The sequence below is a fragment of the Populus euphratica genome, unplaced genomic scaffold (assembly GCF_000495115.2).
Source record: "Populus euphratica unplaced genomic scaffold, PopEup_1.0 scaffold193.1, whole genome shotgun sequence".
Taxonomy (NCBI): Eukaryota; Viridiplantae; Streptophyta; class Magnoliopsida; order Malpighiales; family Salicaceae; genus Populus; species Populus euphratica.
Window position 1 is genome coordinate 39810 of NW_011500023.1, and position 11894 is coordinate 51703.

The 11894-nt window shown below is 32.4% G+C and overlaps 1 protein-coding gene and 1 long non-coding RNA gene across 2 annotated transcripts; one reads left to right on the forward strand and one right to left on the reverse strand.

Moving 5' to 3' along the window:
• Positions 1 to 6013: 6013 nt before the first annotated feature.
• On the forward strand, positions 6014 to 7044 carry LOC105142008 (uncharacterized). The gene is made up of 2 exons (XR_845490.1): positions 6014 to 6621; positions 6727 to 7044. It is a non-coding gene; the product is annotated as an uncharacterized LOC105142008 (long non-coding RNA).
• LOC105142007 (S-type anion channel SLAH2-like) lies at positions 7018 to 11227 on the reverse strand. The gene is made up of 6 exons (XM_011049442.1): positions 11034 to 11227; positions 9858 to 10048; positions 9208 to 9717; positions 7935 to 8705; positions 7719 to 7750; positions 7018 to 7628 (listed from the first exon to the last, which is right to left on the reverse strand). Exons 2-6 carry the CDS (start codon positions 10035 to 10037, stop codon positions 7244 to 7246), a joined length of 1878 nt encoding a protein of 625 aa, XP_011047744.1. The 5' UTR covers positions 10038 to 10048; positions 11034 to 11227; the 3' UTR covers positions 7018 to 7243.
• Positions 11228 to 11894: the final 667 nt, after the last annotated feature.

Below are 11894 nucleotides of genomic sequence, written 5' to 3' on the forward strand. Positions count from 1 at the left end.
AATCATCCCTAGCCCTAAACCACTCTTCCCCTTAATTTCCAGCCGCCAACCCCCCTCCCCCTCTAGCCTTCCTCCTTTTCCCTTCTCCTTCTCCTTTTCATTCCCAGAACCCTAAATTACTTTTCTCATTTCCAGCTATCACTCTCCCTCAAGCCTTCCCTTTCCCTTTCCCTTTTCCTTTCCCTTTCCCATCCTAGAACCCTAAAACACTTTTCCCCTTTCCAGCCGCCACCCCCCCTCAAGCCTTCCTTTTTCTTTTCCCCTTCCCAGCCTTCCCTTTCCAGTTTCACAATCCAGATGTGAGGGAACCATTATTCAAGAAATCATGTCTTTGATAGTTATATAGTATAACTTATACTAGTTACATCCTTGTGTTGGGCGGAGGCAAGCTTTGAGATTCTCTATATACCTCAAAAGAGTCAAAGATCCAAGAAAATTTATAGTCAATCAGCTCTTTTTAGGACCTCCCTTTCCCTTCCCCCTTTCTCAGTCTTCCCTTTCCTCTTCCCCTTCTCAGCTTCTATGTGGAAAACTTTTCGATTTAGTTCAGTGATGAAGATTGGTCTAGTTTTTTTATCGTTTTTATGCTATAAAAACCGACCCGAACAAAACAAAATCAGTTCGATTTGAACCAGTTCTCAGTTTGGTTCGTGTTATATTCATAAGAAATACTATTTTCTAGTTCGGTTGAATTTTTGAGTTAAAACCGAACCATGAACTCCTTGAAGGATAATATTGATAATACCATCACTACTATTATTGTTATATTCTAAATGCAATATAATTATCATTAAAATAAACATAATAAATTAGTGATTTGGGACGTGGTTCTGATGGCATGACCCAATCTTTAATTTTAAAACACAAGGCATTGGACCAAAAAACTTGGTGATCAATTATAGGCATAAGCATGTTTAAAAATAAATTGATTGAAATGGCTCCAAAAAAATCATAACTTACATTTAATGGGTCTAAGTGGGATAACATTGATTCATCCTATATTTGCTCTTATCATGAAAAAATAGTATATTAAAAAAAGGATAAAAGAATAAATCCACATATACATAAACTCAAACACAGAACTTCAAATTTAAATAACAAATAAATATTTACAAATAATATTTATAATTAAATATTAATTTTATGTTTTTCATAACTATTTATATTTATAATTAAAAAATATTATCACCATAATTGACCTCACTTCTTAAAGGTGGTTAGCTAGATAGTCAAAGAAGTAGATTAGAAAGGTATTGTTGAGGGTACTCTCGAACCCACAGGTTAAAATTGTTATACATAACCAAAAAAATAATGTATTTTGAGAATATTATTATATAGGGTTAAAATTCTTATACATAACCAATAATGTATTTTGAGAATATTATTATATATCAACCATTCTTATATTTCTTTTAATATCCTAGGAGAAGGCCCATTTAAAGGTCATGTCAACCCTGAGTTGATTCTTAGATAAACAAGAATAATTAATATAAGATATTAAAGAAATAAATCACATCTTAGAAATATGATAGCCTTGTAATGAAAGCTTTAGTCATATATGCCAATCGATTCCATTTCCCGGTAAGAAAATCCAAAGAACATAACCCGAGATTAAACCTTATTATCCTGAGTTGATATCCAAATAATATAAATAATTAAAACATAAAAATGAATTCAAAATCACACATAAAAGATGGGCCATATGTTAATCAGTTTTATTAATTGCTAAACAACATTCAAAGAACAAGGCTCAACATTAAATCATATTATCCTGAATTGGTTAGCGAATAATAGAAATAATTACCACAAAAATTTTAAAATCACATGTTAAAAAGGGTGATATATTAATAGGATAGGTTATATTACCTATTAATTAACATTTGAATGATATGGCCCAACATTAGACCATGCCATCCTCAGTTACTCCATGAGTGATAAAAACAATTAGTCAATTGACTTACGCTTTGTCGTGGACCACTAAAAAACAATTAACAAAAAAAATGAATTTTCAAGCATTCCAAATGTATTTTTAGATATTAAAAAAAAATTGCAAATCAAAAAGTTGATAAATGCATTTAATTCATTTATTTAATTAATCTCAAATAAAATTGAATACCCCCTAGGTTGGGCATCCCACATATATATTTCATTAATTTCAAATATTATTTGAATTTTTAATTCATCTATATTTAAAAATTAAACAATATTTTATTTAAAAAATTATAATTTTTTTAATTCATATATTTTAATTCATCTCAAATAAGATTCAATACCCTCTAGGTTGGGCATCTTACACATATTGAATTAATTTAAAATAATAAGAAAATTAAAAAAAAAAAAAAGACAAGACATTAATTTGGTCCTGGAAAATTTTTTTAAAAAAAAGACAAGACATTAATTTGGTCCTGGATGGGCGAGCATGCTTGGCCCATTAAAAGAAATAATAAAGTAAGTGGGTTTGACTTTTTTTTTATTATTTATTTCAAATAAAACCCTTAAATTTATACAAAAAAACAAAATCAAATTAGAAATAATCCTCCAACACTAATCATGCAACAAATCATTATAGAGACTGTAAAAAAAAAAAAGAATGCTTGCTATTATTATAAAAAATAATATCATAAACTTTCATGAAAAAAATTAAAAGATATTTAATCAAACAAAAAAAACTCAATGATTGAACAAAATCTAAAATAAAATAAAATAAGGAAAGGTCGTTCAAAATGGTTGCTTATATATGAAGCTATGATTTTATTGAAGAAAAATTGAAATTTCAATGGTATCTAATAAGAAATTTTCAAATTAGTTTTTTGTTAGGCCATTTGAATTAACTAAAGTGTCAAATATAGGAAAAATTTTAAAAAATAGAGAAGAATTTAAAAAAAAAAAACAAAAAAGGATAGGTCAGATATACTTGGACACATTAAAAAGAGGTGTGGCATGTACATCAAATCTTTTAAATTTGTTTATATTAAAGGGTGAATAACATATTGTCTTTCCCGTAACCTTATTTTTAAAAAAAAAAGCACAAATGATTTATAATTTCCTATCCCAATTTCTAGTTACAGGAGAATTACTTGAAACTCAAGTCATGGATTTTTTTTCTCAAAAAATTATTTTTTAACCTATTTTTTTTTACCTAAAATTCCTATAAAGTACTCTAAAACCCTTGATAAACTCATTTATGGCTTTAAAAACCCTTAAAATCAATCTACAAAACTTAAAATTAACTCGATTTTAGAAACTTTCTCAAGCATAGATCTATCATATTATGCGATGAGAAGCACAAAGAATACTAGGTAAGACTCCCTTCATTGAATGGAAATGTTGACACCAAGGTCGACATTTTTCATGGCCAGAATTGGTGTTTATCAAGCTTTTTCTTCAATCGAAATCAAGTAGAACTCTCTCTCTCTCAAATCAAGGATTTAAATATAAGAAAAATAAATTTTTAAATCAAAATAGAAGTTTGAAAACCAAAGAGATCGAAAAGTTAGAAAATGTAAAGTATAAAGATCTTTGAAGTTACAATCTATTTTCTCTGTTTCTTTCACTTTGACCCTGAGTTTTTCAATATTATTCTTTATTAAGAAATCAAAAACAATTAGCCATAAAAGGATCAAATTATCCCAAAAGCATTTTCATAACGAAAATGAAAATGAAATAGTGTGGTGTTCAATAAAAATACAACACTTGTTGGTATTTTCTATATTTAGCATATAAAAAACAAAAATTGTAAATTTTATCTGTTTGCCACCATTCTTAAAGATTTATCGATGTTCACAAAACAAATAAAAATCAAATATTTTTTTACACAAAGCATAAATTTTATCCTTTAGTTATTGACACAAATTTATAACAAACATTAACATATAATGATTTTAACACCAATGTTAAACCATTATGTCTCAAATAAATTAATTGCAACTAAGTCATTTTAACTACTTTGCATAGTATTGATTCCAACCTTATAGCACCTTATAAAAATAAATCATTGAAAAACTTCATATTTGTAGGGTTGCCATATAATAGTTTGGATCCCAATACTTTAAATAATCAAAATCATTCAGAATAATATGCATGAAAAATAATAATACAAAAAAAGGTTGAAAAAGAAAATTCATATTCTAGCACAATTATGTCTATTGTTCAGTTTTACATTATGAAACATAACTTTTAATACCGTTGTATCAGGCTAAAATTTAACTAGGAGTTTCTAGATATATTGTTCTATATTAGGTTAACATTTCAAGTCAATTGAATATTTTAAAGGCACCGCGATACAGTTCAACAAGGATTTATAATGAATAACAACATATTTTCAAGTGTGGCAAGCTTTAACGTTGGTTTTGCACTAATTTTTTTAACGTATAATTTTATACTAACAAATATAATTTTTAATCCAATTGTTGTATCGAATTGAAATTTTACCGTAAACTGCCAAAAGTTTTGTTTTATATTGGTTTAAAGTTTCAAATCAATCAAACATAAAAAAAAAACACCTTGCTATAAGGTCTAAGAGCTATTATGTAGAAATTTGTATTATTTTTCTAGTTGATTTAAGATTTTTTTTCTATTTTATTTAGACCTCTTTTTTTTTCTAGAATTGTTTAGGATGATTTTTTTTTTACCTATTATAAATAGTGTTATTTAGCTTGTATTCAAGGTTTTGCTTTTGAGTCGTGGATTATTAAATAATCTAAAAAAAGGTTGAACAAGAAAATTTGAATTATAGATTAATTGTGTTTACTGTCTAGTTTTATGCTATTGAACATAAATCTCAATCCCGTCTAGTTTTATGCTATTTTATGCTATTGAACATAAATCTCAATCCGACTGTTGAATTAGACTAAAATTTTATCAGAAGTTTCCAAAATATTGTTATACTTTGAGTTAAAACTCCAAATCAATTAGAGTTTGGTAAGGTATTGCGTTACAAGTCAATAAATGCAATATGTTTTTTTTTATTTGTTATCTTTTAACATGTGAACTTCAAATTTAAGGAAGAAAATCTCTTTCTAATAATGCAAGGATATCCAAAAATAAATTTAGAAGCTTTACTAGTTGTATAAGGATTTTTAATGAACAACAAAATAATTTTCAAATATGTCAAGGATTCTTATATTATTAGAAAAAGAATTTTGAAAAAGAAGAAGCTAACAACCCTATGATTGTAAAACAAACTCAAGTATAAGATAAACAACCCTATTTATATTAAGTTAAAAAAAAATCTTAAGAAATTCTAAAAAGATAATTAAAAAAAAGTTCTAAATAAAATAGTAAAAAAAAAATCTTAAATCAAATAGAAAATTAATACAAATTCTCACACATAAGCTTCTAGACCTTATCGCAAGATTTTTTTATGTCCGATTGATTAAAAATTTTAACTTAATATAAAACCAGATTTTTGAAAACTTATTATAAAATTCCAACTCGATATAATGATTGAATAAAAAATTATATTAGTTGGTTAAAAACCATACAAAAAAAAATCAATTCAAAATCAATTTTAACTCTCCTACAAAGCATGAAATTTTTTATAATAGTTGTTGTTTTTTAATTTTATTATAGAAGATAAAAACTCCCAAAAACATTCTATTATTAAATACCATAAGCTTTGATTTCTTTGTATAGATAGGATAGATTAAAAATCCTCATAAAAACTTTTCTAAACCATTAAAAGAATCATTATACTTGAATTATATTATTACTCATTAAAAATTCTTGTAACATTATATCATGATACTTTTCAAAATTTCTATTAATCTAAAGTTTTAATCCAATATAAAAAACTATTTAAATATTACTATTTAAATCTCAAACTCGATGTAACAATAAAACTATATCTCATTGCATAAATAAACATAATTATACTAGAATTTAAATTCCTTTTTCACCATTTCATTTACCGTATCAACTTTAAAAATTGTCCAGAATTTATTTTTGAGGTTTAAAATCGACTTTAGAGTGGCTGGGGTGACAAAAATACTGATGGAACTACCTAGATAGCAGCGGCGCGTGACTAAGATGCGTTGGTGGGTTAGGGAAGCCGCTGGTGCTTCAACCTTTGCTCCGATGAGACTTGGGGCACTTGAAGGGTAGGAAAAAGTGCATCTTCTTCTCTTTCTTCCTATATCGGCAATGCAACTCATTGTTGCTCATGATAAGAGATTGGATCACCTGAAGTTTCAATTTCCTTCCGTTTATCGATCTTCCCTCTCTTCTTAGTATTGTTGTTGTTACTACTGTTAAGTCTGTTATGTGGGGCTGTGAGATAATTTCTATGGTGGCTGGTAGTGGCGTGGAGGCTAGGTTTTGGGTGTGGTGATCGATCAAGTAGAGAGTGGCACAGGGGTTGCGTGGGTCAATTTCTGTGGTTAGAAAAAGGGCAGAGATGGTGGTTGTTGGGTCGCAAGGAGAAGAGAATGACGAATGGAGATCAAATCACTGCTAATGGTGGCCATGGTGGTCGACAAAACTATGTCGGAGATTAAATCACTGCTAATGGTGGTCATGGTGATCTTCAAAACTATCATTAGTCGCTGGGGATAAGAGACGGGAGGTTGTGGTGGCTTCAATCCACCTAGTCTTGTCAATTATGTTGTGGCACAACTAGAAATGGTATTGCTTGTCTAAGGCTCTACGTTTAGTCACATTTTCTGTACTGTATAGCACTTAAATTCTTAAAAGATGAAATCCAATGAATTGGTGTCCTATCTACTGCAGATCAATTTATTATATCTTAGTCCTCTACAATTGGGGTCTATGCAAGTGGTTGGAGCTTAAACCTGAACATTCAAAATCATTGTAGATCCAACCATGTTGTTCAACCTGCTATCTGCACAACCCAGATTGCTGCGTTTATGAGGCACTTGGTCACCTCATCCAGCTGAAAAGGCAGGGGTTATTCTTTTCACAATTTTCTGCAAAAGTTAGGTTCTTTGATTTAGCCGGTTTTTGTTTTTTAATAAAAGCAGAAGAGTCTGTTTGCAAAAGCATAGGTATTACTGATACTCATCCTTTACAATCATACATCTTATTATTTCTTCGGAAAGCACTCTACTCTCACTGCATAAATCTTCATTTCCTCTCTGACTCATCATGCTCATTGGAACTGTCATAACTGCTAGATTATGAGTTCCTTACATGACTAGGCTGAGGATTCAGAAAATGGCAAAGGACCTGCTAAGGAAGCGAAACATAAGCCTCACTGTGATGGGGCATTACATAAACTCACCTAAACTCAGTGACTACTATCTGAGCTAGAAGTTGCGGGGTCTAGAGAAGATTCTATATCCTTACCATCTGAATTTGTGAACTTAAAGTAATGTTCAATCTCTTTTTCAACCGAGCTTCCACGTCTTAGATGGAACCACTTCCTCTGGTGATGCTGTCTTGGTTTCTTGTTGCTGATAGCAATGGCAATGTCATTAGGGAAGAGGTCCTGGAGTACGAATGCGTGCACGATTGTCGATATAAGGAGAGCCGATACAGTGAGTGTGGAAACAGCAGAGAACATGACGGCAAGAACTTGGGTGACTACATTCGTGACTTCATTCGAGTACCTGATGGTCGCAATGGCAGCGCTAGTCATCGGGAAAGTGTATGCCCACCATGACAATGAAAACCTGTAGATTCAAGAGATTGTTAAATTTAGGAAACCTCAGAAGCGAAATGGTAAGAGAAGAAAAAAATAACTGCAAGTGGCATTGACTTACTTGAATCCTCGGAAAAAATTAACACGGACTGCCTGCAAAATTGCCAAAAAAAGAGAGGATAGTATTGTCAAGGGATAAATCTTAAATAGCCAAATAAAGCAATATAGTCTGATCCTCTTCACACAGTTGATAACTTATGAGAATGTACATGACAGAAATATAACGTATGATAGAAATAAGGGCATGCCCAGGGTAACTTAAGTGGCAGAGACTTGCCAGTGAGAAATAAAGGAATAGGGCAATGAAGTAAGGAATCCGTGATCCATGATCAAATGAACCTTGAATATTTGCCCATGCCATAGAAGCCACACTTGGAGCTGCAACAAACAGAAAGAAAACTGGATGGAGCTCCTTAGGGAGCGTCTCATTTGTCGGAAGTCTCTGGTACAGAGTTACAAATAGGACTGTATAGTGAGCCAACCCGACTGCAAAGAAGAATAAAGGCCCTTCTTTTAATCCCATTGATGCACCCAACAGTGCCCCCACGAAGTTCCCAACAATCGACAGATGGTTCGTAGGATTTGCCACCTTCGAAAGCCTTCTCTGTCCTCCTGACATCCACTGTCCATATATTTTAATCTCCAGAATGAGGAATGGAGTCATGAGAACATACCAAAGCCCTGCATGCAAGTCTTTGACAAGGGAAGGAGGCATTCCAATAGCTAAGAATAGAAGAGCTATCCATGGTGCAAAAAAGAAGTTCACTCGGATTGGGTGGTAGTACTCACAACGAACTGCTTCAAAGTAGAGAATCATTTTCAGAAGGTATATGGAACCAATAATGACTACAAGAGCAACAGCGATGCACCATAGGACAAGATTTACGTCGATGCTTATGTGGAGAAATTTTGTGGAGGCAGAGGTGGCCAGGGTTTTCCACATTATTGCTTGGCTGCCAACCCCAAGACAGATACCGAATGAAGAGATGGGAAAACGGAGAAGAAATGGCCATTTATTATCTTCTGGTAGCACTATTTGTTCCAAAGGCTGTAAAGTAGCAGCATGCATGGTGTTGATCAGAAACGTTCAGCTTAACCAGCAGTAATATATGATATTTGGCAATACAAAATGCATCAATAACTACATGTGAGAAAAGAAGTTATGGAAGGAAAAGGGAAGGCTGTTATTCATCCAAATGTCTTCAATTTACAAGGACAATTCATTAAAAACCAAGGCAAAAGATAATGCGCGGAGATCATCCTAACTTGAATGAAAGATCTGACCAAACCAGATCTTTCCTATAATTAGGTGATCATATCTAGATTCAAAATTCATCAGTATTTGGTGACTTCAGTGAACCTGGAAATCTAACGAGATAGAATCAGTTTATAATGCAGGCTAGGAGTGCAGCAACAGACAGATGTGCATCATAATATCATACCACAAAGAAAAGGCACAAAGTGGACATCTAGTTTCCTTTTACTGGATGATCTCAGATTACGCAGAAATTATTTTAAATGATTGGGGGAGGTAACCTCTAAGAACATACCCTAAGAGTTTCCAACTCAGGCCCTTCCAGCGCGTCAAAGTATCGGTCTACAGGTAAAGCATCTTTCTCTGCTTTTGGGCCAGCTGTCTTCTCTGTTGAATCTTCTCGCGGCCTCACACGTACGTTTGTTATCTGCCTCTCAAGTTTCCCAGACCATGTTTTGAAAGAATCATATCTTTTATCCTTTAACTTTTTCAAGCTGGGATGGTTATTATGATGGTTTGGAACGTCAAGTGCAACCTCAAATGCAGCAGTTCCCTTAGCCATTGGTTGAGAGTGGAATTTAACTTGCTTAGGTGGTGTATCGACAATTTTAGATGCAGCAGAAGAATCTGGATTTCCATAAACAAAGGTTGTTTCACCTTCTTCTTTGAAAAGGACCTTTTTTGCCTTCTTTGAGCTCTCTGCTACGGGAGAAGTTGGCAAGCTGATGGAAACAGAATGCTTCCTTTGAAGGTGGATGGATTGAGATTCATCAGTTTGGTTCTCAAAGGCAGCAGTATCACTTCCCTGCTACAACCAACATAAGAAATATGTTATGCCTTTACCATCAAATCCCTGCAGAAGGAAATTAACACAAAACCACCCAAGAATTTCTGCAGAATCAGGCTAAAATGGTTCAGTAACATATCATAATATGTGTATCATACCATAGCTGATGAACTAAAAGGTTGAGAATCACTTGGTTGAAGCTGATTGTTCAAGATTTTATTTAGTTGAATGCCATCAAAGCCATCCACTTCCTTTGATGGGATGTATTGGATGAGCGCAGGAAGGGCTTCTGGCAAAATCTGCTTCTCTAAATCTAGATTTCTGCTGTTTTCCATCATAAAAAGTTACCCTGAAAGGATAGTAGAATTCAACAAAGATCAATTATTTAACAAACATATTTCATCTCTCAATCAAATTAAAAAAATTCCAAAACTTGTTTAAATATAAATCAGAATTAAAAAAAAAAAAAACTACAGTCAATCGATTAAACCTAAGCCAATCTTTGTATTGTAGACTCTTCAAGATCATAAATGGTTAGATGACACTGTAACTGGAACCAGCACCTAAAACACATAAATCAAACCTTGCTAACTACATATTTATCCATGTTAGTTATCTTTCCCATATTTCGTTATCAGGTTCATTGTCTTGGAATACTGGTGAAAAGGTCCAGGACAGTCCCATGTTTCTGGAGAATATCTCCAGACAAGCAATCCAATAGTCTTGACCAGTATGGAAAATTCAAAAAGGAAAAACTGCAGACTCTCAAAATATAAGTTTTCCAGTTCCAACAAAAGAAGAAAAATGATCATCTTGTAAAATGTATCCCAAATACCAACCAATTATTCTTTGATTTCACATTGAAAAGTAGAAAGGACAGGAGGAAAGCATATTGGATTTTCTTATATGGAGAAATTGATGACAAGGAAATAAAGCTTCTTCATCTGGGCTAGCCCAAGATGATTTGTACATATCAGATCAAAACTGTCCATGTCAAACTCCATACTAAAGTACATGAATCATTTCATCGAAGACTGCATATCACAGTATGAGACCAGAAGATGACAGAGATGGGACAGTACAGTATTTTTTATTTTTTTTTTACTAATTAGCACCACAAATCTTATCTTATCCCTGTTGAGTCGATTGCTCAGTTCAACAAATCGAAGTAAAACAACAACAACTGATTTCCATTTTCAACCATAAGATCTTTCACATGCTAGGACCGAAAAAAGTACACTGACATGCTAACACACACACACACACACACACACCATGCACACAGATCCCAGAAATCGGTGACCACTTTAAAAAAAACATGACACGATACTTACCTCCTCAAGCAGCGACACTTGAGAAAATCGTAGTTAATCAGAAACACAGGCAGAGCTCAGATCTAAGCTAATGGAAAATCGGCAGCAAAAATCTGTGTTCTTTTTTCTCCTTCTTAAAGCAGATGGCTCCCAGAAAAAAAGCACAGGAAAACCAGACGTATGTGGATACAAGGAAGAAATGAGAAAAGCTAACTCGTGTTCTATGTGGATACAAGAAGGAAGAAATGAGAAAAGCTAACTCGTGTTTTTCAACAATACAGCAGTGTATATAGAGAGTCTTCAAGGCAAGCCATCCGCTAGAAAAAACAAAATGACGTCGAAGCACTCTTGTTTTGATAACGAGTAGTGCTGCTTATTTGATAATGACATGTTCATGCAAATAGACAAAGCAGCTAAGTTATCAAATTCAAGCTAGCTAATTACTCCTAATCACCATATGTTAGGTAAGAACACGCTGGCCACCAACATTATTCTAGTAGCAATATGGGAAAGAAGAGGTGGGGAAGAAAACACGGTTGAACATATTTAATTTTTATTTTTATATTTATATTTATGTAACTCTAGATTTGGACTTAATTACAAGCCTATTAGACCACTAGAATTCTAGAATTCAAGAAGATATTCATATCGTTAATTAATCTATTGCACATTTAAGCTTAGAATAACTAAAAAGACTACTCGGAAAACACACTTTTACGTTCTCTAAACTTCAAGTTTAATCCAATTAATAATAATGATTTCAATGATTTATCATCATTATCAACCATCCTAAAGAAAAGTAATAGTATAATTTAATCACAAGGTAAGTTCGACATAGATTATAATAAATAAACAAAAATTGCTAAATTTTAAATCATTTAC

Excerpts from the sequence above, each read along its gene's own strand:
- LOC105142007 (XM_011049442.1), bottom strand. The coding sequence starts at position 10,037 with ATGATGGAAAACAGCAGAAATCTAGATTTAGAGAAGCAGATTTTGCCA. Across the intron at positions 7,751-7,934 it reads TATTCCTTTATTTCTCACTG|GCAGTCCGTGTTAATTTTTT; the intron begins GCAAGTCTCTGC and ends GCAATTTTGCAG. Across the intron at positions 7,629-7,718 it reads AATTTTTTCCGAGGATTCAA|GTTTTCATTGTCATGGTGGG; the intron begins GTAAGTCAATGC and ends TTGAATCTACAG.